This window comes from Cheilinus undulatus, linkage group 19, assembly GCF_018320785.1.
Source record: "Cheilinus undulatus linkage group 19, ASM1832078v1, whole genome shotgun sequence".
NCBI classification, from domain to species: domain Eukaryota; kingdom Metazoa; phylum Chordata; class Actinopteri; order Labriformes; family Labridae; genus Cheilinus; species Cheilinus undulatus.
In genome coordinates, this window is record NC_054883.1 from 707,592 (window position 1) to 734,932 (window position 27,341).

Genomic DNA, 27,341 nt, shown 5'->3' on the forward strand with positions numbered 1-27,341 from the left:
AAGCTTTGATGACATCATCTTCAAAAAGAATAGACGGAATGTTTAAAAAGCTTTGATGACATCATCTTCAAAGTTATGGACGGAATGTTTTAAAAGCTTTGATGACATCATCTTCAAAGTTATGGACGGAATGTTTAAAAAGCTTTGAAGACATCATCTTCAAAAAGAATGGACGGAATGTTTAAAAAGCTTTGAAGACATCATCTTCAAAAAGAATGGACGGAATGTTTAAAAAGCTTTGAAGACATCATCTTCAAAAAGAATGGACAGAATGTTTAAAAAGCTTTGATGACATCATCTTCAAAAAGAATAGACGGAATGTTTAAAAAGCTTTGAAGACATCATCTTCAAAAGGAATGGACGGAATGTTTAAAAAGCTTTGAAGACATCATCTTCAAAAAGAATGGACGGAATGTTTAAAAAGCTTTGAAGACATCATCTTCAAAAGGAATGGACGGAATGTTTAAAAAGCTTTGATGACAATATCTTCAAAAAGAATGGACGGAATGTTTAAAAAGCTTTGAAGACATCATCTTCAAAAAGAATGGACAGAATGTTTAAAAAGCTTTGAAGACATCATCTTCAAAAAGAATGGACGGAATGTTTAAAAAGCTTTGAAGACATCATCTTCAAAAAGAATGGACGGAATGTTTAAAAAGCTTTGAAGACATCATCTTCAAAAAGAATGGACGGAATGTTTAAAAAGCTTTGAAGACATCATCTTCAAAAAGAATGGACGAAATGTTTAAAAAGCTTTGAAGACATCATTTTCAAAAAGAATGGACGGAATGTTTTATGAGCATAGAAGACATCATCTTCAAAAAGAATGGACGGAATGTTGAAAAAAAGCTTTGATGACATCATCTTCAAAAGGAATGGACGAAATGTTTAAAAAGCTTTGAAGACAGTATTTTCAAAAAGAATGGATGGAATGTTTTATGAGCTTAGAAGACATCATCTTCAAAAAGAATGGACGGAATGTTTAAAAAGCTTTGAAGACATCATTTTCAAAAAGAATGGACGGAATGTTTAAAAAGCTTTGAAGACATCATCTTCAAAAAGAATGGACGGAATGTTTAAAAAGCTTTGAAGACATCATCTTCAAAAAGAATGGACGGAATGTTTAAAAAGCTTTGAAGACAACATCTTCAAAAGAATGGACGGAATGTTTAAAAAGCTTTGAAGACATCATCTTCAAAAAGAATGGACGGAATGTTTAAAAAGCTTTGAAGACATCATCTTCAAAAAGAATGGACGGAATGTTTAAAAAGCTTTGAAGACATCATCTTCAAAAAGAATGGACGGAATGTTTAAAAAGCTTTGAAGACATCATCTTCAAAAAGAATGGACGGAATGTTTAAAAAGCTTTGAAGACATCATCTTCAAAAAGAATGGACGGAATGTTTAAAAAGCTTTGAAGACATCATCTTCAAAAAGAATGGACGGAATGTTTAAAAAGCTTTGAAGACATCATCTTCAAAAAGAATGGACGGAATGTTTTATGAGCATAGAAGACATCATCTTCAAAAAGAATGGACGGAATGTTTAAAAAACTTTGATGACATCATCTTCAAAAGGAATGGACGGAATGTTTAAAAAGCTTTGAAGACATCATCTTCAAAAAGAATGGACGGAATGTTTAAAAAGCTTTGAAGACATCATCTTCAAAAAGAATGGACAGAATGTTTAAAAAGCTTTGATGACAACATCTTCAAAGTTATGGAGGGAATGTTTTAAAAGCTTTGATGACAATATCTTCAAAGTTATGGATGGAATGTTTTAAAAGCTTTGATGAGGACATCTTCAAAGTTATGGACGGAATGTTTTAAAAGCTTTGATGACATCATCTTCAAAGTTATGGACGGAATGTTTAAAAAGCTTTGATGACATCATCTTCAAAGTAAAGGACGGAATGTTTAAAAAGCTTCGATGACAACATCTTCAAAGTTATGGACGGAATGTTTTAAAAGCTTTGATGACGACATCTTCAAAGTTATAGATGGAATGTTTTAAAAGCTTTGATGAGGACATCTTCAAAGTTATGGACGGAATGTTTTAAAAGCTTTGATGACGACATCTTCAAAGTTATGGACGGAATGTTTTAAAAGCTTTGATGACATCATCTTCAAAGTTATGGACGGAATGTTTAAAAAGCTTTGATGACATCATCTTCAAAGTAATGGACGGAATGTTTTAAAAGCTTCGATGACAACATCTTCAAAGTTATGGACGGAATGTTTTAAAAGCTTTGATGACATCATCTTCAAAGTTATAGATGGAATGTTTTAAAAGCTTTGATGAGGACATCTTCAAAGTTATGGACGGAATGTTTTAAAAGCTTTGATGACGACATCTTCAAAGTTATGGACGGAATGTTTTAAAAGCTTTGATGACATCATCTTCAAAGTTATGGACGGAATGTTTAAAAAGCTTTGATGACATCATCTTCAAAGTAATGGACGGAATGTTTTAAAAGCTTCGATGACAACATCTTCAAAGTTATGGACGGAATGTTTTAAAAGCTTTGATGACATCATCTTCAAAGTTATAGATGGAATGTTTTAAAAGCTTTGATGACATCATCTTCAAAGTAATGGATGGAATGTTTAAAAAGCTTTGATGACCACATCTTCAAAGTAATGGACAGAATGTTTTAAAAGCTTCGATGACAACATCTTCAAAGTTATGGACGGAATGTTTTAAAAGCTTTGATGACGACATCTTCAAAGTTATAGATGGAATGTTTTAAAAGCTTTGATGACATCATCTTCAAAGTAATGGATGGAATGTTTTAAAAGCTTTGATGACCACATCTTCAAAGTAATGGACGGAATGTTTTAAAAGCTTTAATGACGACATCTTCAAAGTAATGGACAGAATGTTTTAAAAGCTTTGATGACATCATGATTGGATCATATTGCTACTTTACTGATCTCAAAGGAAATTCAAGGAAATGCTTCATCGTTAAAGGCAGAAGACGGAATGTTGGTGAAGCTGGGGTTGTCGGGGCATTTTCCCTCCATTTTTTCCAAATATTAGACCATAGTTGGCAAAAACTCCTCCATAGTGATGTCAAAAGACCCACTTACAGTTCTCACAAACGCTTGCTTAAGTTGTTGCTGTCAAGGAAGGAACATCCAGTTCTTAGGTTTAGGGGGAATGACTTTTTCACATAGGGCCGGGTAGGTTTGGATGGATTTACTCTTAATAAATGAAATTATCATATAAACACTGATTTTGGTCTAATCCATAAAGCATAACCCTCTGTTTCAGTTTGGATTTTGTGAAGCTTTCTTTATCATATAAATGAGTTCTTCTAAACCTGTTTTCACGGATGCCCATGATTCACCTCTTCAGGTCGGTAATAATTCAGGATAGACTTCAGAAGAACCAGACCCCAGATGTAGGCAGGATCTGATAGGACAGGCTGTTACAGAAACATGTCGTCTGATTAAGCTGTAGGAGTGTAGATGTTGCAGGTGAGTTACCTGACACGGGGCAGCGGCTCCATCTCCTGCTGCTCCGGCGGGCCCCTGGGGGCCTGTGGTGAAGCCTGCCGCGGGAGGCCGGAGGCCGGGCCCCATGGGAGGAGTCTGCGTGTGCGGTGGAGCCTGTGGGGTGTTTGGTAAGGTGGGGGGCATCTGACGGGGCAGATGAGGTGGCATCCTCTGCCCCATCAGCGCTGGGGCCCCGCCCCCTGGAGTCCAGCCAGGGGGGACGTTTGGGACACGTGTAGGTGTGGGGCCACCAGGGTGGGGTTGCATGGGTACCATGGGCCGGGGGAGGAGGGTCTGGGGGACAGGGGGCCCTCCTGAGGGCATGATGGGGGGTCCGCCTGGTTGCGTCAGAGCTCTGTGCTGCTGTTTGGTCCGGTAGTCCTCGATGAGCTCGGCGTGGTCCTTCTGCTGTTTCTTAATCTGAACACAAAAAAAAAACAGACGTTAACCTTCTGATTACCATGATGAAGAGAGCGTGACATGTTTTCTCTTTGTGTGATTGGTCCAAGAGGCCCAGGTGTGAGTGTTTACCTGCTCCAGCTGTCTCTGCACCGCCCCCTGCTGTTCAGTGATGTGCCTCAGCTGAGCGGCATCCTCTTCGCCGAACGCTCGGCCCGCCTTCTTGGCTGTCCTCTGCTTGGCTGACAGAGCTTTCTTGGTCTTGCGGTGGGCAGCGATCTGGTCCTCTAGGAGGCGCTGCTGCATCTGCAGGAGCTGCTGCGTCTCCCCCAACCACTCCTCATACTGCCGTCGCTGAGACTCATCTGAGGAGCGGTACAGAACGATCAATAAAATGCCGTCACCAAGGGACCGTATCTGTTTAATATCTAAATATCCAGTCATACACTATATTATGGATTTATTCCATATTTGTTTATACTTATGATCTGGATGGAGAATAAACCCTTGAACCGTCATGTCTCACTTTCTGTTCTGTGGTTTGGACTCTGATTATTTTCAGTGACATTTTTGGAAATACTTTATCCTGTTAATGGCAAATTCCTTTATGTGTTAGCATAAAGCTAACTTTTTTGAGCCTACATGCTTTCCAAAAAAATTTCCTTCAGGTAATTCCCAGTGACTTTTGAAAAGTGCTTTTCCTTGATGTGTATATCCTTAACCATTATTACTGTGAGCATTCTCATCATCAGCGCAGATCCGGATCTCTGATACTCACTGACGAAGCCGGGGCCACAGCTGGGGGGGTTCGGTCTCATCATTGGGGGGTTTAACTTCCCGTCCTGAAAGAGAAAAAGGGGTTCTTACTGAAACTCTGAGAACAGGAGGGACAACTGTTATGTGTTTAACGCTGCATTTATCAGCTTCTCATTTCTTGTTGAACACACCTGTCCCACCAGGTGAGGAGTCTGAGGGGTCACCTCTGGATTGGGGGCCACAGGAGGTGACGAGGCCACTGGAGACTGCTGGAACCTGGAAAACAAAGACAACATCTGTGTTCAAAACTGCCCGCCTACATGTGGATGAGGCTCAGGGATCAGCAGAGATGAGGCCAGGTGGACGTACCTGTTGATGACCATGGGGCTGAGTCCCAGACTTCCCTGAGTCATCACCTTGTTGATTCCCTTCAGAGCCACCATCTTAGCCTTCATGATGGGGTCAGAGATGGAGTCAAAGTCTGCTCAACACACAAAAAGCACACTTAGTACATTAAGTGGTCAAACAAACACAATCCTGATCATTTAACCACACTCTAAACATTTAAAACACTCGTCACACTTCTATGTAGTCATGGTGAAAATGTCACATCAACAACCCATCTGCAGATGTACTCCTTTAACAACACTGGCTCTGTTTACATGACTGCTGCCTCTAAGTCATTCAGATACCAAGTCATGTCACTTTAGCATACTCTGCATTAGCAATCAGGGATGGCCTGATATCTGTCCCTTCTTTTATTCCAACTACAGCCCATCCACCCTCTCTGCGGCACTCTGACTGACTGGTATCTCTACATGCTGATGAGAATGAATGGGGCCAGATAGCCACTAGCTAAGAGGCTAGTGAGGCCTCTTTACCAGCTTTTCTCCCTCATGTCGTTATAAACCTACTGTTAAAAGACACACTGATATACTGTTTCACTAATAAATCTAGTGGGGTACCGGAAAGACTGGAATGGCAACAGAGGGCCTAGAACTGTCAAGACGTAGAAGGCAGGGAAAAAATGTTTAAGAAGCTTTGATGACATCTTTAAAGGCAGAGGATGGAATATTTTGATAACACGTTTTGATAACATCTTTCTAAGGCACATTAAAGGCTTTAAAGGATGAAAGGCAGAGGAAGGAAAGTTGTTGAACTTTGATAACATCCTGTTCAAAGGCAGAGGATGGAATGTTGGTGAAGCTTTTGATGTCTTCAAAGTCAGAGGATGGAATGTTGGAGAAGCTTTTGATGTCTTCAAAGTCAGGATGGAATGTTGGAGAAGCTTTTGATGTCTTCAAAGTCAGAGGATGGAATGTTGGACAAGCTTTTGATGTCTTCAAAGTCAGAGGATGGAATGTTGGAGAGGCTTTTGATGTCTTCAAAGTCAGAGGATGGAATGTTGGAGAAGCTTTTGATGTCTTCAAAGTCAGAGGATGAAATGTTGGAGAAGCTTTTGATGTCTTCAAAGTCAGAGGATGGAATGTTGGAGAAGCTTTTGATGTCTTCAAAGTCAGAGGATGGAATGTTGGAGAAGCTTTTGATGTCTTCAAAGTCAGAGGATGGAATGTTGGAGAAGCTTTTGATGTCTTCAAAGTCAGAGGATGGAATGTTGGAGAAGCTTTTGATGTCTTCAAAGTCAGAGGATGGAATGTTGGAGAAGCTTTTGATGTCTTCAAAGTCAGAGGATGGAATGTTGGTGAAGCTTTTGATGTCTTCAAAGTCAGAGGATGGAATGTTGGAGAAGCTTTTGATGTCTTCAAAGTCAGAGGATGGAATGTTGGAGAGGCTTTTGATGTCTTCAAAGTCAGAGGATGGAATGTTGGAGAAGCTTTTGATGTCTTCAAAGTCAGAGGATGAAATGTTGGAGAAGCTTTTGATGTCTTCAAAGTCAGAGGATGGAATGTTGGAGAAGCTTTTGATGTCTTCAAAGTCAGAGGATGGAATGTTGGAGAAGCTTTTGATGTCTTCAAAGTCAGAGGATGGAATGTTGGTGAAGCTTTTGATGTCTTCAAAGTCAGAGGATGGAATGTTGGAGAAGCTTTTGATGTCTTCAAAGTCAGAGGATGGAATGTTGGAGAAGCTTTTGATGTCTTCAAAGTCAGAGGATGGAATGTTGGAGAAGCTTTTGATGTCTTCAAAGTCAGAGGATGGAATGTTGGAGAAGCTTTTGATGTCTTCAAAGTCAGAGGATGGAATGTTGGAGAACATTGTTGACAACACCCTCAAAGGCAGAGGACAATACATTTTATAAGCTTTCTTGACATCTTCAGAATCAGAGGATGGAATGTTGGAGAAGCTTTTGATGTCTTCAAAGGAAAAGATGAAATGTTAGTGAAGCATTGATGAAAGTTATAGAAGTTCAAAGTTATAGAAAGGAATGTTTTATAAGCTTGACATCATCTTGAAAGGCAGAGGACAAAATATTTCATAAGCTTTTTTAAAATCATATTCGAAGTTAGAGGACAGACTGTTGGTGAAGATTTTATATGATCGTTAGAGGCAGAAGACAGAATGTTAGGGACACTTAAGCCTGACTTATGCTTCTGTATTGCATCGACAGCTTACGTTGAAGACCATTCAAAGTTCTGCGTCATGGGAACGCATCACTCTGTAATTCACTGCCATGCCGCTGGGGGGGTACGGCTGTGTGCATGTGTGGTTTCAGAGGGGTCACATCCGAATCCTTGTTTATCTTCTGGTTACGGCGACTGAGATGGACCGGGTGTGTTTGGAGTTGGAGCTCATCAATATAGATGAACAAATTCTTTTGTTGCAGATGTTGAAGCGCAGGCAACAGGGAAGACGTTTACAGAGGTGGTCAGTACGACCACTAAACCAGTCGAGGCTGAGAACAGGTGAATTTACAACACTGGTTCACCCACTGAGGGACCTGGATGAAGAAATGTTTTGAGCGGACCAATCACAGCCTTTGCGGTCTGCGTCGCCGCGAAGCGTAGCAAGGATTTTTTGGAGGCACACGTCAGGGTACGGCGTAGGGGTCCGCGTCAGCGCAGAGAGCTTGGCGTAGCTACGCCATTGACACGACGCAGAAGCATAAATCAGGCTTTATACATCATTTTTAAAGGCAAGGCTGGGATTTTTTACAAAGCTTTAAGTACATCATCAGAGTCAGAGGATGAATGTTAGTGAAGCTTTTATGACATCATCTTCAAAGGCAGAAGACAGAATGTTGGTGACACTTATCTGACATCATATCTAAAGGCAAGGAATCAGAGAATGGAATGTTGGCAAAGCTTTTGATATTTTCAAAAGAAGAGAATGGAATGTTGGACAAGCTTTTGATAACTTCAAAGGCAGAGGAAGGAATGTTGGTGAACTTTGATAACATCTTCAAAGGAAGAAGACAGAATGCTTTATAAGCTTTAATGACATCATATTCAAAGTAAGAGGACAGAATGTTGGTGAAGCTTTTATGACATCTCTAAAGGCAAGAATGGAATGTTTGTGAAACTTTAAATACTTCATCTTCAAAGGCAGAGAACGAAATATTTCATAAGCTTTCTTGACCTCTTCAAAATCAGAGGATGGAATGTTGGTGAAACGTCTGACATCTTCAAAATCAGAGGATGGAATGTTGGTGAAACGTCTGATATCTTCAAAATCAGAGGATGGAATGTTGGTGAAACGTCTGATATCTTCAAAATCAGAGGATGGAATGTTGGTGGAACGTCTGATATCTTCAAAATCAGAGGATGGAATGTTGGTGAAGCTTTTGATATCTTCAAAATCAGAGGACAGAATGTTGGTGAAACATCTGTTATCTTCTAAATCAGAGAATGGAATGTTGGAGAAGCTTTTGATGTCTTCAAAGTCAGAGGATGAAATGTTGGTGAAATGTCTGATATCTTCAAAATCAGAGGATGGAATTTTGGTGAAGCTTTTGATATCTTCAAAGTCAGAGGATGGAATGTTGGTGAAATGTCTGATATCTTCAAAATCAGAGGATGGAATATTGGTGAAGCTTTTGATATCTTCAGAGGCAAAGGGTGGAATGTTGGACAAGCTTTTGATATCTTCAAAGTCAAAGGATGGAATGTTGGAGAAGCTTGTGAGATATTAAAAATCAGAGGATGGAATGATGGAGAAGCTTTTGATGTCTTTAAAATCAGAGGATGGAATGTTGGACAAGTTTGAGATCCTAAAAATCAGAGGATGGAATGTTGGTGAAGCTTTTGATATCTTCAAAGTCAGAGGATGGAATGTTGGAAAAGCTTTGTTTACATCTTCAAAGTCAGAGGATGGAATGTTGGACAAGCTTTCGATATCTTCAAAGGCAGAGGATGGAATGTTGGACAAGCTTTTGATATCTTCAAAGTCAATGGATGGGATGTTGGAGAAGCTTTTGATATCTTCAAAGTCAGAGGATGAAATGTTGGAGAAGCTTGTGAGATCTTCAAACGTCAAAGGATGGAATGTTGGAGAAGCTTGTGGGATCTTAAAAATCAGAGGATGGAATGTTGGACAAGCTTTTGATATCTTCAAAGACAGAGAATGGAATGTTGCTGAAGCTTTTGATATCTTTAAAATCAGAGGATGGAATGTTGGTGAAGCTTTTGATATCTTCAAAGACAGAGAATGGAATGTTGCTGAAGCTTTTGATATCTTTAAAATCAGAGGATGGAATGTTGGTGAAGCTTTTGATATCTTCAAAGGCAGAGGATGGAATGTTGGACAAGCTTTTGATATCTTCAAAGTCAATGGATGGAATGTTTGAGAAGCTTTTGATATCTTCAAAGTCAGAGGATGGGATGTTGGACAAGCTTTTGATATCTTCAAAATCAGAGGATGGAATGTTGGTGAAGCTTTTGATATCTTTAAAATCAGAGGATGGAATATCATTGAAGCTTTTGATGTCTTTAAAGTCAGGATGGAATGTTGGACAAGCTTTTGATATCTTCAAAGGCAGAGGATGGAATGTTGGACAAGCTTTTGATATCTTCAAAGTCAGAGGATGGAATGTTGGTGAAGCTTTTGATATCTTTAAAATCAGAGGATGGAATATCATTGAAGCTTTTGATGTCTTTAAAGTCAGAGGATGGAATGTTGGACAAGCTTTTGATATCTTCAAAGTCAATGGATGGAATGTTGGACAAGCTTTTGATATCTTTAAAATCAGAGGATGGAATATCATTGAAGCTTTTGATGTCTTTAAAGTCAGAGGATGGAATGTTGGACAAGCTTTTGATATCTTCAAAGTCAATGGATGGAATGTTGGAGAAGCTTTTGATATCTTTAAAATCAGAGGATGGAATATCATTGAAGCTTTTGATGTCTTTAAAGTCAGAGGATGGAATGTTGGACATGCTTTTGATATCTTCAAAGTCAGAGGATGGAATGTTGGACAAGCTTTTGATATCTTCAAAGTCAGAGGATGGGATGTTGCTGAAGCTTTTGATGTCTTCAAAGGCAGAGGATGGAATGTTGGACAAGCTTTTGATATCTTCAAAGTCAAAGGATGGAATGTTGGACAAGTTTGGGATCCTAAAAATCAGAGGATGGAATGTTCGTGAAGCTTTTGATATCTTCAAAGGCAAAGGATGGAATGTTGGACAGGCTTTTGATATCTTCAAAGTCAAAGGATGGAATGTTGGACAAGTTTAAGATCCTAAAAATCAGAGGATGGAATGTTGGTGAAGCTTTTGATATCTTCAAAGTCAGAGGATGGAATGTTGGAAAAGCTTTAAGATCCAAAGTCAGAGGATGGAATGTTGGACAAGCTTTTGATATCTTCAAAGGCAGAGGATGGAATGTTGGACAAGCTTTTGATATCTTCAAAGTCAATGGATGGAATGTTGGAGAAGCTTTTGATATCTTCAAAGTCAGAGGATGGAATGTTGGACAAGCTTTTGATATCTTCAAAGGCAGAGGATGGAATGTTGGACAAGCTTTTGATATCTTCAAATTCAGAGGATGGGATGTTGGAGAAGCTTTTGATATCTTCAAAGGCAGAGGATGGAATTTTGGACAAGCTTTTGATATCTTCAAAGGCAGAGGATGGAATGTTGGACAAGCTTTTGATATCTTCAAAGTCAGAGGATGGAATGTTGGACAAGCTTTTGATATCTTCAAAGGCAGAGGATGGAATGTTGGACAAGCTTTTGATATCTTCAAAGTCAGAGGATGGAATGTTGCTGAAGCTTTTGATATCTTTAAAGTCAGAGGATGGAATATCATTGAAGCTTTTGATGTCTTTAAAGTCAGAGGATGGAATGTTGCTGAAGCTTTTGATATCTTTAAAGTCAGAGGATGGAATATCATTGAAGCTTTTAATGTCTTTAAAGTCAGGATGGAATGTTGGACAAGCTTTTGATATCTTTAAAGGCAGAGGATGGAATGTTGGACAAGCTTTTGATATCTTCAAAGTCAGAGGATGGAATGTTGGTGAAGCTTTTGATATCTTTAAAATCAATGGAATATCATTGAAGCTTTTGATGTCTTTAAAGTCAGAGGATGGAATGTTGGACAAGCTTTTGATATCTTCAAAGGCAGAGGATGGAATGTTGAAGAAGCTTGTGAGATCTTCAAAGTCAAAGGATGGAATGTTGGAGAAGCTTGTGGGATCTTAAAAATCAGAGGATGGAATGTTGGACAAGCTTTTGATATCTTCAAAGACAGAGAATGGAATGTTGCTGAAGCTTTTGATATCTTTAAAATCAGAGGATGGAATGTTGGTGAAGCTTTTGATATCTTCAAAGGCAGAGGATGGAACGTTGGCGAAGCTGGAGATGCTGGGGCTTTTTCCTGTTTTTTCACATAGTAGGCCACAGTTAGCAGCGTTTTTTAAAGTTGCCAACAAAGAACAGTCAACAAAAGAGGAAGTTGTCGGCACATGCGTGTTCTAATGTTGTCATAAACGATAATCTAATGGAGTCCAGGTGAAGACTTCCAGGCCCCCTCTGTATGAAGTCTGAGCTCTAGGGTATCAAACTGTTCAATAAGGTCCATCCACATAAAGCAGTAGGAATTACCACTTGGTATCTGAATGACCAAATGAATTTAAATTTTGTTATTATTGCATAAACCGACTGAAACAGCACCGCACAGACCATATGCGGGTGTTTTTCCCATTCAGGTCTTACCCATGGTGGGCACAGACTCGGGGGTGGGCCTCTGTCTGATCAGAGCCTGCATCTGTTTCTGCTGCATCTGCTCCTGACGCTCCTGGTCCAGGAGGTCCTGCAGGAGCAGCGGCTGCTCCTCCAGGAGCAGAGGACGCTGCTTGTTCTGCTCCTGGGTCTGGGTCTGGTTCTGGAGGAAACCGGGCTGGCTTGGGGGCTGTGTGGAGTTACCTGGAAGAGGGGGCTGGGGCTGGGGGTTCAGGAGGAGGCGAGGCTGGGAGGGCTGGAGGGACAGCGGGTGAGGAGATGCAGGGGGGCCCTGAGGAGTCAGACCAGGGTGGGGAGGTACTGGGAGACCCTGAGGAGGGGAGGAGAAGAGAGCCGAGGGGGAGGGGCCAAACGGTCTCTGAGGGAGGGCCGACGGCAGACCTGAGGAGGAGAGAGGAGAAATGAATGACACATTTTTTAAAAATCAAAACTGATCTAGAAACTTAAGAAGTTAATCTAATCCTAAAATTCCACTGTATTTCTCTGTCTTTAACTAAGGGTCTCTGACGGCCTGTCTGGAAACAGACTCGCTTTAACCCTCCTGGTTCTCTGCTGTCGCTTTAAATGTGGTCGGAGCTTCCAGTGAAGTAACGGGAATGAAGAAACAGCTCACTACAGTGATGTAGCGCCAGCTGTGGTTGTTCAGAAAGGAATAAATCCTACACATGATCATCCTGATTCCCATGATAATTCTCATATAAGGCTAAGTTATTTCATTTCCTAGTGTTCCTTGTCAACACCATTTTATGAGCTTTCAAGCCTCAGGCATGAGCTTTGGCAGTCTTCGGTATTTTCACGGCATTTTTTTTTTTTTTTTGAAAAATATTTTTATTAAGTTTTGTAGCATAATCCACAATAAATGTACAAACATTATATTGTAAATTGTTTTCCTTTTTACATTAACAAACATTCTAACAAAAGAAAACATTCAACACCCACCCTCTTTCAACATAACATTAGACACTCTCTTTCAAATACCAATTTGCAAGCAAAGAAATAAAAATATCTGTACATGCATACACACATACATATTTGCCTTGTATAAACCATAACTTAAATCCTGGTCCAGTCTCTCCGGGAAATTTCACCTTGATTCTCCAGCTATCCTACTCTTAGTCTCCTTCCTGCAGAAACTCTCCTATGTCCCCATTTTTCATAAATTTCTCAAATGGTTTCCATATTTCATTATAAATCTCTACCTTATTTTTCAGGATATATGTTATTCTCTCCATTGACACACAATTTACCATACTTTTAATCCAAGCACCTAAAGTTGGTGCAACAGTTTTCTTCCAATTGATAGCAATCATTCGTTTTGCCTGAAGTATAGAAAAGTCTACAAACCTACATTCTTTTCCCTTTAACTTGAGATTTGATGGATATAGATGAAACAGTATCATTTTAGGTTCTAATGGAATATTTACAGATAAAATGATCTTTATTTTATCTATGACTTCCCTCCAAAATGTTTGGATTTCCACACATTCCCAAATGCAATGTATAAATGTTCCTTGAAAATCTCTGCATTTGAAACAGTTATCAGGTATATTATTATTATATTTATGTAACTTAACAGGAGTTATATAAGTCTGCATTAGCCAATTATATTGAAGAATTTTTAAATTGGTATTGGCAGTTTTTGTTTGAGCTTTTTCACATATCTTGTTCCATTCAGTATTTGTAATGTTCACATTCAAGTTTGACTTCCATGTCTCAAGTTTGGGTACTGAGGATTCATTCGAACCAGACATAAGCCAGCTGTATATTAATGAGATCAAACCCTTGGTTTTGCAGTCCTTGATCATAAATTCTTCTAGGGCAGAAAGAGCTGGAATTGCTAATGATTGATTTTGCATAGAATATATGAAACTTCTCAATTGTAAGTATTTAAAGAAATGTTTCCTTGGGATATCATATGTTACAGATATGTCCTCAAATGTCATTAAAACATTTTCTTTAAAAAGGTCAGACACTTTACTCAGTCCTTTTCTTGCCCATGTTTGGAATCCACCATCTTGCTTGCCTCGCTTGAATAAACTGTTCCCCCAAATTGGACTGAACTGAGACAGAGAATCACAAATACCCATGTATTTCCTAACCTCATACCATACATTTATCATATTGAGCACAATAGGATGAGTAGTATCAGCTCTTAGTTGCTTCAACTTTGCTGAATACATATACAAGTGTAATGGTATCTGAGTGGAACATGCTTCTATATCCATCCAAGCCAGAATGTTTTCTTTACAAAAATAAAACATTATCGTTCTCAGCTGTACTGCCTGATAGTAGATGTAAAGGTTTGGACATCTCAACCCTCCAGCATCAAATGGGAGATATAACAGGGACAGACGAATCCTAGGACATTTCTTATTCCATATAAACTTTGTGACGAGTGTTGTAAATTTTTCAAATATTCCTTCAGGTGGCGCCATAGGGATATTCTGGAATAGATATAAAAATTTAGGCAATATATTCATTTTCAATACATTAATCCGCCCAATAAGGGATATTGGCAGAGGCATCCACCTGTCTATGGATTTAATTGTAGAGTCCATTAGATCTTCATAATTTGTTGATATTATTTTTTCCATCTGAGGGGATATTTTAACGCCCAAATAAGTAAAGCTGTTTGACAATTTAAAAGTAAACATGTAATGTCCAGGACCTTGTCTCTCATCTTCATTAAGCAACATAAGTAAGGATTTAGTTGTATTTACTTTATAACCAGAAATTTTACCAAATTTTCCTATTAACTCTAGAAGTGCCGGAATAGAGATGCTTAAATGTTTTAAAAACAAGATTACGTCATCCGCAAATAGAGCTATCCTGTGATCTCTGTTACCAATTTTTCTTCCATTAATTTGCTTGCTGCCTCTCACTGCCAGTGCTAGTGGTTCTATAGCTAAAATAAATAGAAGAGGTGACAAAGGTGATCCTTGAGGACAACCTCGTGTAATATTAAAAGGCTCTGGTACAACTTCGTTTGTTAACACCTCAGCCATAGGGTTAAAATGTAATAATCTGACCCAATTACAGAAATTATTCCCAAATCCAAAACGGTTTATAACCTCAAAAAGATAGGGCCATTCGACCCTATCAAAGGCTTTTTCTGCGTCCAGTGTTAAGAGTCCTGTGTCTTTTTCCCCTTTTTGATTATAAATGATATTAAGAACACGCCTCACGTTATGAAACCCTTGTCTTCCTTCTATGAACCCATTTTGATCGTCCAACACAATACTTGGTAGCACATCTTCCAACCTCCTTGCCAGAATTTTACTGAGAATTTTTGTATCTGTGTTTATTAAGCTTATTGGACGCATGTTTTCACATTTATTATTAATTTTGCCGGATTTTGGAAGCAATATAATTAAAGACACTCTCAGTGTTTCTGGGAGACAGCCATTAACAAAAGATTCTAAGTACATCTCGTAAAGAGGCATTATCAGTTTATCCTTAAAGTGTTTATATAAATCAATGGGAATGCCATCCGGACCTGCTGTTTTTCCAGCCTTCAATGCAGCTATTGCCTCTGATACCTCAACAATGCTTAGCTGTTTGTCTAAATTTATTTTATTTTCCTCTGAAATTTTTGGAATGTTAAGTTCATCTAAAAAGTTTTTCTGGAGATTATTCCTCGGCATTTTTTAAAAATGTAGTCAGTAAGTCAGTTTATTTCAATTAGCAAATAAAGGAACAAAACACTTCCAACAGCAAACATGGCAGTTTCACCTTCAACACAAACATAGAAAACAATAAAGGATTAAGCTAATTGAAAAGGTGTAGGCTGAAGCTCCAGCTTTTTATGCCTACCCATTTTACAAAGTAACTCCAGCTGGGCCGCTCAGAGATTTCATGGTTAGTTACATTATAAGTCTTCTAAACAAACAAGCAAACTTTCAAGCATCTTACAAAATAAATGATTAAGTAAAAGAAAGCCCCATAGCAATAATCCAGTCTTATTTTTCATAACTCTTCATCATACCTGATCTTTGTAGTTTTCTAACATTTGTTTTTAAACATTTTTTTAAATAAGGAAAGGGAACTGCACATTTTTAAATCATGATCACAGCTGTTCCACAGGCTTAACCCTCTAACAGAAACACATCTCTGCTTTATTTTTGTTCTTGCCTTGGTTTTTTTTTTAAATTACGTGTTCCTCTGAGTTCATATCGACTTCCTCTGGCTTCAAACAGCCTCTGAATACCACAGCACACTCACTTAGTATGCACTTTGTACATAAGCTGTGCTGTTTTCAAATCAACCGAATCATTACATTTCAGAGCATTTAAATTAATAAACCATTTGTTTGTTGGTTCAAGGAAACTTGATCGTGTTATAATTCTTATAGCTCTTTTCTGTAACTTAAAAATTAAATTTGTGTATGTTTTATATGTGTTACCCCATATCTCTACACAGTAGGTCATAAATGGAAGTAACAGAGAACAGTAGTGTATAATGATTTCTGATTTAGGACATCCTTTGTCTTGTAGATTATTGCAATGCAAATTATCAAAAATGATAAACTCTGTTTTATTTAAATTCAGTGATAGCTTATTAATGTCAAACCAATTTTTCAAAATGTTCAGTTCCTTTTCTGCTGGAGTCAGAAGCTGTTTGAGGTCTTTACCAGAGCAGTGTAGGGTCGTGTCATCTGCAGCTTAGCTCATACCCCATGTCTTTAATGCATTGTCTACAGAAATCCTGACGTTTCTGTCCCTAGTGTTCATTTTGGTCCCATCTACTTCCATTATAATTTGAATTTTTTTAACCTGGAACCACTGGAACATAAAGACATTGATGCAGTTAATGCTGGGGATTTTTCTTTGGTATTTTTGTGAATATTGTAGTTTTTATATTTTCCACCAGATGGCGCCATTTCTTTCCTATTGTGGTCTATGGGGAAAAACACTAAATGATGTCTTATCTTGTTTATACCTGAGACTTGGAATTAGGCTACTGGTTTAATTAACAACAAAAGTTTGACAAATATTAATATATAACATTTTTATGGCCTTACATATGAAATGAGCCATTTTGCTCCAAAGGGACAAAAATCATCATTTTTTTTACAGTATCAACACAATTGTTTTTTTTTTTTATTATTTTGTTTTTATGTATTTGTTGTTTTTTATGGACTTCTGTGTCTGCTAATAAAGATGATGATTAAATCAATGTTGCTGAAGATCACTGGAATACATCCAGCTCTGATAACCCCAACAAACACATTTTGACTCTACCTGCAGTATATTGAAAAAACTAACATATCATCTTTCCCCATCTAAAACACCAGGGACTTCTGTAACCTAACCGGGCAAATAAGGGGTTAAATTTTTCAAACTTATAGTTTTTCTAGTCATCGTTAGGGGAGGGGTTCGTTAGAAATCAACAAAAAAAGTTAGAAAAAATAAAATTTTTATGGCCTAATTTATGAAGTGAGCCATTTTGGGCCAAAGGGATGCAAACGTGTGTAAAGTTAAAGGGATGAAGGTTAGAGGAAATAAGGGAACAGTAGAAAGGTTCGGATTTCTGAGCTCTCTGAGTTTTTAAAGGTAAAGGAGGCTTTAAGGAGCAGTGGACTGAGTTTACCTCACTGTGGCTGCAGAGACGCTGACATGGAAGATCCAAAGTGTGCATGAGATTAATGTGCTAAAGAATAAATTCATGCTCTAACTGTGGTCTACATTAGTCGCGATTAATCTTGACAGCCCCAATAATCAATACTGGGTGAATAAATCTGTGATCATGCTGATGGTTTACCTCCAGCCATCGGGGGCTGACCCTGAGGATTTGTCCCTGACAGCAGAGCCTGGTCCTGGACAGCAGGTGTCGACTGGTCCCCCTTCTCCTGGAGGACAGGCGAATTAAGTTATTGATCATGCCATGGTGTTAGTGATGATGAAATCCTGATCAATAACAGAGGGACTCACCTTGTCGAGGAGGCCAGAGGATCCTCCTGGAGCTCCTGGAGGGGGAGGCGGTCTGCTGTTGGTGCTGAGCCCGTGTTGAGCTGCAGGCTGCGGCGCCACAGACGGGACGTCTCTGCCTTCTGTCTTGACGCTGTCTTTCACTTCCTGTTTGACCTGTCCTGGCTGGGCGTGGCTGTCTGTCTTCCTGGCTCCGCCCTCTTTCTCCTCCACTGGCTCCCCCAGGTCCAGCTCCTCGTTGAACATGTCCTTCTTGTCTTCCAGATTGAGCTCGGGGTCTGCGTAGGCGATCAGGTCGAACTTCCCCGACAGCAGGAAGTCGTCGTCCAGGTGGAGATCGTTAGGACCCAGATCCAGGTCCTCTTTACCTGAAAACACCAACAGAGAAAAGAATTAAAGCAATCATTTACAGACTCGTAAAGACTCGCCCCAGACCAAGTCTGAGTGGAGGGAAAAGAAGGAAATGTTTCTGACCAGAGAAGAAACTGCCAGGAGAAAAACGAACGGCACAGTTTGTGAGTATTTGGTTTGAAAAACATTGAAAGATGTTGTACCGTCTTCAGGGTCCAGGTTCAGGTTCAGGTCCACCAGGTCCTTCACTTCCACGTCCTCCAGGTCCTTCACGGCCGAGTCCTCCCCCTCCAGGTGCTCCTCTATCCCATCAGCCCCTGCTGTCTCTCCGCTCTGCGTCAGCGCCGCCGTGTGGCTCAGCTGCTGCTCCATCCCCGCCTGCTGGCCCAGCGACCCCTCGCCCATCCTGCCTCCAGGAGCGGGTCTGACCGTAGAGGGGTGCGGGTGCAGCTGGGGGGCCTCGGGGTCTGGGGCAACGGGCAGAGCAAAGGGCAGCCTGAGCCGGTTTTCAGGGGTGCGGTGTCGGAGCTCGATGTAGGGTTGCCCCATGATGCTGTGCTGCTGAGGGGGGAGGGAACGGGGGAGGAAGGGCTGGGGGACACCTGGGGGGGGGGGGGCAGAGGGAGTTTGCGTGATTTTTTATGGAAATAAAGTACATTTTTATCCTTTAGATATCCTGGTTCTTTAAGGAGACTTTGTTGTTTAAAGGATCTCTGGAGTCCTGTGTGGTCCAGTGACCACGGCACACTCGTTTTCTTGTGGACGTGTCTACTTCCTGTCTTCATCTTTTACTAGAATACACAACATCAGATATTAGACCAGGCCCTCCTAGTTCCCTTTTAGGGCCTTTCAGCTGTATTTTTGCTCTCATCTTGGCAGCTATGATGCTGAGATGAGGATGACAATATCTACTGTGTAGACAAAAAGTGACAGTCTTCCCCCTGGAGCCCTTTGACCCCACTTCCTTTTCGTTCTACTACCACTGCGCTACAGACGCTACACTTCCTTTTCTCCTATTTCAAAATAAAAGCACCGGATGTTTTACTTTTAATGAGTAATAACTGTCAAAATAAAACTACAGCTGACAAGGATGTGATGCTTTAGAGTCCATCTCACCTGGCATCATGTGAGGAGCAGCACTGGGAGCAGTGAGGGGTCGGATACCCGTGAACTCCCCGGACATCGGTCTCCTCATCTGGACAGGGACTCCCTCCACCACAGCCAGCCCGGGTCCAGGCACCGCTCCCTGGGGAGGACGTAAGAAGGACTCCTGGAGACCTGCTGGAGCTGATGGAGGAGCACTGAACCTGAGAAGAGAGGAGGAGCAAACATTTGACATTTCTTTCTTTAACTGATGAAGTTCTGAATCCAGCTGTCTGGCTGCACCCCAGACTTTCTTTGTTTCAGTCTCTATCTTTTCCTCTACAAACGTGCAGCAGCCATGTCAGAAAAATCAGAGGATCAAACTGTCTAACGCCAGGTATCGCAGTAACGTTTACACAGGAGAACAGACAGGAAGAGAGAAGGAGGAAACAGGAAGAGGTTTTGCTGCGCCTCTCACCTCAGGGCTGGTCCCCGGACTCCCAGCTGCCTGGGGAGGTTCTGTCTGGGGAAAGGAGGCTCTGTGGGGGTGAAACCCCTCTGCTGCTCCCCTGGGAAACCTCCTGGGAACCTGGGAGCTGGGGCCCCTCCTGGTCCCGCAGGCCTCACCGTACCGGGGTACGGGGGCGGGGGGCGTCCAAACATGTCTGCCGGAGGAGCAGAGGGGTCGTCCTGGGACCAGTGACGTGGAGTCACAGCACCGGAGGAGGAGCCAGGAGGAGCAGGGGCCTCCTGCAGACCCTTCTCCTGTCGTAACGCGCTCTTCTGCTGCTGCTGCCGGAGGATGAGCTGCCGGAGACGCTGACGCTGGCGGAGAGGGAGAGAATGGGAGGAGTCAGGTCGGACCATGTGAGACGATGGTCCGTTAAACGGAGCAGAAACACAGAAGGAGCACTGGACTAAGTTCTCTTCATTAGGGCTAGATGACAGCCTCACCATGTTTCACAGATACTTTAAATAATTATCATGACGATGCAGACAAATAAAAACACAGCAAAGATTCACCAGCTAGCATAAGCTGGCGAACTAAACCAGGGCGTTTCAGTTCTTTTCTGATGAGCAGCTGTCATCACTGACAAACTACCTCACTAGAGGTGATGATCTCTGCCACTAGGGGGAGCCAGCGGCGTTCTGTAACACAGCTGATCCCTCACAGCCAAACCTACAACAGTGGATTACAGTCACTCTTTAAAGTCTAAAACATAAAAAGGAACGAATCATTCTGCAGCTGAAAAAAAAGAAAAAAAAGGAAAAAGAGAAAGAGTATTAAAAAGTTAAAAAGTTTTTCCTCCCAAAAATGAGTAAATTTCTCACTTTACTAATAAACAGAAAAACCGAAAGATGAATCACATTTCTTCTCTGAAATTTGCAGCTTCTTAAACCCAAATGCTTGATTTCACTTCAAATTACAATTTTATAGTTTAGATTTTTATTCTTTCAAAAATCTGAATATTTCTAAGTTTAATAAACTTTGAATCTTAAAGTTAACAACTTCTTTAAACAAAAACAAAAAAGGAAAAAAAACACCTCTTAAATTTGAAATATTGTCCTTGTAAATTTAGAACTTCTTGAAAATTACAAGTTTAGTTTTTCATAACTTTTTTACTTTATAATTAAAATTTCAAGTTTTTTCTCAGGAAATTGTAAATTTTTGACTTTATAAACATTAAAATTTCAAGTTCACAAAATCAAAATTACTACTAAAACTAAAAATTAGTTCTGTTGTTCAATCTTAGGTTTCTGATAATAATTTGTGTATTTTATAGTAAATGTTCAGCTTTTGAAACAAAGAAAGTTTGATTTCTTGTAAATTCAGGACTTTATTTTCTTGAAAATTAAAAGTGTCTTCTCAAAATCAGTAAATCTTTAACTTTATATACTTCAAATTTTTAAATTTCCCAAGTCTCGTTTTTGTTTATTTAAAAAAAAAAAAAACCTTCAAATTGAAAATCTGAAAAAATTGCCCTTTTTCCTTAAATATTAATAAATCTGAATTTTTCAAGTTTACAAAGTCAAAATGTAAAACCTTTGAAACTCAAAATATTGATTATTTTCTTGCTTAATTAAATTTTTTTGTTCTTTTTACTTAAATATCTGAACTTTCTCTTGTTTTACAACTTTTAAACTCAAGAACCTTATTTTTCTTGTTAATTGACTTAAAAAAATTTTCCCCTCAGAATTTCAATTTTTAATTTCTCAAACCATGTACGACTCATCCTGATGGAGATTTCTTAGAGTGGCCCTCCTGTAACATCCTACAGTCCCTCTCTTTAGACAGGCTGAGCTCTCACTGTCTGAACTGGTTAGACTTCTGCAGACTCTCCTCCAAACCCTGGGCCGGGCTTTGTCAGCTTCTGGTTTTCAAAATAAAAGCCTGTGTCTGGTCCCGTAGGGTAGGTGGGGGTAGCGGTCTCCTGTTGCTGGGTTTGAGCCATGGCGGGGGAATTAACGCGTTGACTCGCCAGCCTAAAGCAAAGACACGCCTACTGGCCCTAGCGGATGTTAGTGCGCTCTATCTGGGCTGTTCCTGGTATGCATCACCTGTCCTACCTGTCTGAGTTTCTCCTCGGAGTCGCCGAGCTGAGGCAGCAAGCTCATTGGTCCATCAGCAGCCAGCGCTGGAATCTCATTGGCTGCTGCCTTGTCTGGTGTCATGTTACCGTGCTCAAAGGGGTCGTGAGCTGGAGTCTGACCGGCCAATCCTGGGAAGTCCTCTGACATCACAGCGGGCTTCTGGGGTTGGCTGCCGGGGGTTCTGGGAAATGAGTCCTGTTGTTGTTGATGAAGTTGTTGATGTTGTCTCCCTGGAGATTGCTGCAACTGAAAACAAAGAACGATTATTCTAGTATGATCATGTGATGGCGGTGTAAACATCCGATATTTGAGCTGCTAGCTCAGCTACCTGGTGGTGCGCGGTGTTGAAGGTCACGGTCTCTGGTGTCAGTCCTGGAGCGATCGGGGACCCTGCAGGCTGAGGAGTAAAGTTCTCTGTCGGGGTCTGGCTGAAGGTCTCGGGGGCCTTCTGGGGCCGGGGCGTGGAGGGCTGCTGGGCGTAGGGGTCTGGTGAGGGGCGCGGCGTACCGGTAGGCTGGGCGTAGGGGTCGGTGCTCCGCTGATTCCCTGGAGATCGAGGGAAGCGCTCGCTGACAGGGGGGCGGGGTGTCCCTGGGTTTGAGGAGTAGGGGTCCAGGTTTGGGTGGGAGGGGGATGGGCGGCGGTTAGCAGCCTGCTGGTTGTACTGGTCAAGTCTTAGAGCTGGCGGTGTGGTGAGGTAGGCGGGGTCAGAGTGAGGCCGTGGCGTACCGGGGGTCTGAGGGTTGGCGTAGGGATCAGGTGACGGCCTTGAGCTCAGAGGGGACTGCTGGGTGAAGGGGTCGGGGTTCTGCTGGGGGTAGTCCGGTCTGGGGGTGCCTGGTGTCTGGGAGTAGGGGCTGCGGTGAGGGGAGCTGAGTCCTGACAGCGGACTGAGGGGAAAGGCTGGGTCCTGAGAGTGGGAGAGGGCGAAGCCAAGGTCTGTGGGCCTGGACAAGTCCCGCCTTCCTCCTGAACTGCCAAAACCCTCAGACTGGTGCTGGGGGGGCATGGGGGCTTTGAACAACCCGCCCTGGACCAGCTCGCCGCCTCGGCCGTAGACCTCAGGGACCGCCGTTCGCATTGTACCGCTGGTAGGAGGAGGTCTCTGGTACGTCTCTGCTCCCCGCAGGGCAACATGGCGGTTTGACAGGTCGGGGGCGGAGCCAGAGGGCGGAGTCAGCATACCTGCTCTGCTTTGCTGCAGCCCTGGAGGAGGAGACGAGGAGGAGAGGATCAGAAAAAGGAGGAGACAGTTAGAAAAGGAGGATACGAGAAGGAGACAGTTAGAAATAGGAGGAGGAAGGAGGCGTGGCCTCACCTGGTTGGGGTGCGTGGTTCCTGGAGACGTCGGGGGTTTTGGAGTCTGGGGAAGGAGCAGGAGACCCAAAGGCATCGTGGGCTGGGGAGGCGCTGAGGGAGTTGCGGCGCTGCTGCTGGGGGGCAGGAGGGACGCCGGCCTGGGAGGAGGCGGGGCGAGGAGTCCCTACCACCTTACTGTAAGGATCCCAGGGTGAGGAGGGCCGGGAGGATGGCGGGGAGAACATCTGAGGGGAAGATGGCAGCTGATGGAGAGGGGAAGAAGCATGAGGTGAGTGAGGGAGCGAGGAGAAACCAGAGGGGGGCGGAGCCTGTGGTCTGAGGAAGACGTCGTCAGCCAGTCCTGAGCTCTGGAGGAGGTGCTGTCTGGGCTGACCCTCCCTGGAGGAGGGTGGCTGGAGGGGGGAGGCGTTGCCCCCGGGCTGCTGGCAGGGCGTCATAGGGCTGCGGCTGCCGGCGTCCGGGGAGAGGCGACCGGCCATCAGCTGCTGCTGACGCTGCTGCAGGAGCTGCTCATTCTTCACCTGCTCCAGCTTCTGAGTGGCCTCCATCTTGGCCTGCTGCTTACTCTTCTGACGCATTTGCTACGAGAACGAAATAAAGGAGCGTTAAAGAGGTGATCGCCCCCTACTGGTGGAGCTCAAACATCATGACATGACAGCTACTAATGCTCCTGACCCTCTGACTCGCCTGGTTTAGGCCGGAGGTCTACCCGCCTTTACCTTTCCTTTCCTTTCCCATCATTAAAATACCGGACTATGAGGGGAGTAAACTGTGCATACCTTGATCCATGATGGCCGTTGAGGGACAGGGGAGTTTACAGCAAACTGACCTTTATTTCTAAAATCAGAAATCTACAAGGAACGAGCCTGCTGCTGATGACCAAAGGAAACCAAAACTAATGTGGCCTGAAAGCTTTCAGACAGTCTGACATTAAAGTCGAGAAACTGTTTCAGGGTTTTTATTTTCTATTTTTCTCTATTTGTTTTCCAAAAAAAAGAAGAATGAATAAGGTTTGGTTTCATTTTATGGCTTTAATGGTGGGATGAAAATAAGGAAGATCAAAGAACAGAATACTGCTGATGTAACATTCTTTTATCCCATTAGTGTGACCTGGTGCTGGTGTTCTGAAAAGAATGTTACATCACCAGTGTTCTCTGATCTTTCTTTTTGATCCAAACATTATTTTAATTTTTTTGTTATATATTTCTCATTTCACATTTAAATTGTCTGTTTTTAAAACTAACAAAAAATTAATAAACAATTCGGTTTTCATCTCACCGTTTTTCATAACACCTGCAACAGGTCATACAAATGGAGAAAAGAATGTTACATCACCAGGGTTCCATTCTTTAATCTTCCTTTAGTTTGATCCAAACATCAAAACATTTAGATGAAAAACAAACCCTTTTCATTATTCATTTCTTAAAAAAACAAACAAACAAAAAAAAACAGAAACCGAAAACTGCTTCTTAATTCTCAATTTAATATCCAACAGTCTGAACGAGTCAGGGCCGGTTCTTTTCCCACATTTCTCTGGCCTCTTTTTAAATGGTAATTGGGAATTAGTTTTGGATTTCTTATTGTAGAATATAATTACAGTTGGCCGTTAAATAAACTGTCATGAATCCTGTGTCTGTTTGACTCGTCAGCTGTGCACGTCTTTAAAAATTGATGCTATGAAGACACAATGCAGTATGCACATGTGAGGGGGGACAGAGTAGAAGCAGAGGGGATATGACAGTGAAAACAGCAGAAACAGCCACAAGTTATGGTGCTCTCTCCATTTTTTGAGTTAATCTTCATTAACCTGTTGTAGCAACGCAGGCTAACTGCTACACGGGACTATGCTGGGCCATTCATGGAAAAAGTAATGCTGTGCAAGATTGCAGCACACACCTCAAACCAGTCAGGAAAGAGCATCTGTGGCTGCCCGGCCTAATCTGTAAAAGTCCATATTATTAATCACGATGTGATGGCTGTTCATCTGACGCTGCTACCGTCTGTGTAGACGTAACTCCAACACTGTCCAAGCTTTTTCTCTGCTTGGGTGCAACAAGAGATTGTTTGTGTGGTGTGAGAGCACACTCTGTGCCTAACAGTGATTCATATCAGTGAAACACATCTCCTATACATCAGATAGTTCTATAAGCCTCAGCTTGTGTGTGCCCTCTAGTGGTGTCTGTTAAAAAAAGCCGTTCAGGAGGCATATTAAAGACATCAAAGAAAGAAATTTATCAGCAACATGGAAAAAAATGAAGAGTCTTTTAAGGGAATCTGTAACACTGCCAAAGCATACTTCATTGTGGATTAATCCTTGGATAACTCTTCAGAATAAAGTGTTAAATTGGTCTACATGGAGGGAGAGAGGTATAGAAACGGTGGAGGATTTAATGAATGGTAACAAATTTATTTCCTGGACTGACTTTAAAAGCAAATATGGTCTGTCCAATGGGGAATTCTTCAGGTACATGCAGCTGAGGAGTTTATTTCAAAGTGTTGACCTTGAATCTTCTGGACAACACAGTGAATTAGAGGAAGTTATATTCAAGTCTGAAACATGTAACAAACTGACAGGTAAAGTCTATAAAATCTTGCAGAAATCTTATTTGCTTGACGCTTTGTTGAAATCGGGAATTTGTTTATGGAACCAGGATTTAGGAAGGGAGGATATAAATCCAAGTGGGAACAATGTTGGAACATAACAAATGATTTTACATTCAATGAAAATTTACGTTTGATTCAATATAAAATAATGTACAGAATTTATTGTACCAGAGATAAAATGCATAAGTATGATGGGAAGGTTTCAAAGAACTGCTTAAAGGGTGGAACCACAGACTCTTTGTTTCATGCATTCTGGCAATGTGGTAAAAATGAGACAATATGGTTGGAAATAGAGAACTGGCAATCAGAGGCTCTTGGTACAAAGCTTCATTTCAACCAATCACTTTGTATCGTACAAGATGTTTCAAACAATAGTGTGCAATTTCCACAAAAATGGATCATTCTCCTTTCCTCATTGATATTAAAGAGACTTATTTTAAAACACTGGAAATCTACATATCCTCCATCCCTTAATCACTGGAAAAATGAATTGTATTATAATTTGAGTATGGAAAAGCTTATTGCCATTGAACAAACAAAGTGACTCAATTTGAGAACATATGGGGAAAAATAATACAAGTGCTGAGTTCATAAAATTATACATTTAACAAATAAGCAGTCTGTGTCTTACTAGTATAGCATTCTGGTACTCCTTGTTGTTTGTGTATGAATTGTCTGTGCTGATGATGGAGTATTTATTTATTTATTTTTTCAGTAGGTTGAATAAATAGCAATGCCTGATACATGGAAATTTATATGAATTGTTCAGAGAGACGAGTATATTCAATTTGCTGGATTACAGTGATTAAAGTTATGATAAAGGACATGAAAGGAGGATGTTGAGCTTATTTGTTTTTTATGTGGGTCTGTTGTACTTCTATGTTGTATATTTACTCATTTATTTTTGTGTAATGGTTTTATTTGGTTCTGTTTTTTGTTTTTGTGTGTTTTTGTTTGTTTCTTTTCTTGTTTGGGTTGTTTTTATGATAATTGTATATTTCTGTTGTCATCTGTGTAATTTCTGTTGCTTGGAAAATGAAAATAAAAAAAATAAAAAATAAAATAAAGACATCAAAGCATGAAATCATCTTTCTAACATCTATTAAAGACATCAAAGGATGACATCATCTTTCTAACATCTATTAGAGACATCAAAGGATGACATCATCTTTCTAACATTTATAAAAGACATTAAAGGATGACATCATCTTTCTAACATTTGTTAAAGACATCAAAGGATGACATCATCTTTCTAACATTTATTAAAGACATCAAAGGATGACATCATCTTTGTAACATCTATTAAAGACATCAAAGAATGACATCATCTTTCTAACATCTATTAAAGACATCAAAGGATGACATCATCTTTCTAACATCTATTAAAGACATCAAAGGATGACATCATCTTTCTAACATCTATTAAAGACATCAAAGGATGACATAATCTTTCTAACATCTATTAAAGGCATCAAAGGATGACATCATCTTTCTAACACTAGTAAAAGACATGAGAGGATGACATCATCTTTCTAACATTTATTAAAGACATCAAAGGATGACATCATCTTTCTAACATCTATTCAAGACATCAAAGGAGGACATCATCTTTCTAACATTAGTAAAAGACATCAAAGGATGACATCATCTTTGTAACATCTATTAAAGACATCAAAGGA

The 27,341-nt window shown here is 40.9% G+C and overlaps 1 protein-coding gene across 6 annotated transcripts in view; it reads right to left on the reverse strand.

Moving 5' to 3' along the window:
• Positions 1-27,341, reverse strand: part of LOC121527127 (histone-lysine N-methyltransferase 2C-like) — a 119,937-nt gene that overhangs the window by 36,441 nt on the left and 56,155 nt on the right. For 4 of the 6 annotated variants that reach the window (XM_041813858.1, XM_041813859.1, XM_041813856.1 and 1 more), the window contains 14 exons: positions 23,057-23,639; positions 22,067-22,944; positions 21,715-21,984; positions 19,625-19,971; positions 19,180-19,370; positions 18,267-18,665; positions 17,716-18,080; positions 17,546-17,633; positions 11,759-12,166; positions 5,022-5,133; positions 4,844-4,928; positions 4,675-4,738; positions 4,029-4,261; positions 3,489-3,917 (listed from right to left, as the gene is read on the reverse strand). In XM_041813858.1, the coding sequence (XP_041669792.1) occupies positions 3,489-3,917; positions 4,029-4,261; positions 4,675-4,738; positions 4,844-4,928; positions 5,022-5,133; positions 11,759-12,166; positions 17,546-17,633; positions 17,716-18,080; positions 18,267-18,665; positions 19,180-19,370; positions 19,625-19,971; positions 21,715-21,984; positions 22,067-22,944; positions 23,057-23,639 (4,452 nt within the window). The remainder of the gene's footprint in view (positions 1-3,488; positions 3,918-4,028; positions 4,262-4,674; positions 4,739-4,843; positions 4,929-5,021; positions 5,134-11,758; positions 12,167-17,545; positions 17,634-17,715; positions 18,081-18,266; positions 18,666-19,179; positions 19,371-19,624; positions 19,972-21,714; positions 21,985-22,066; positions 22,945-23,056; positions 23,640-27,341) is intronic. The other 2 variants (XM_041813857.1, XM_041813860.1) reach the window with 2 other exon arrangements.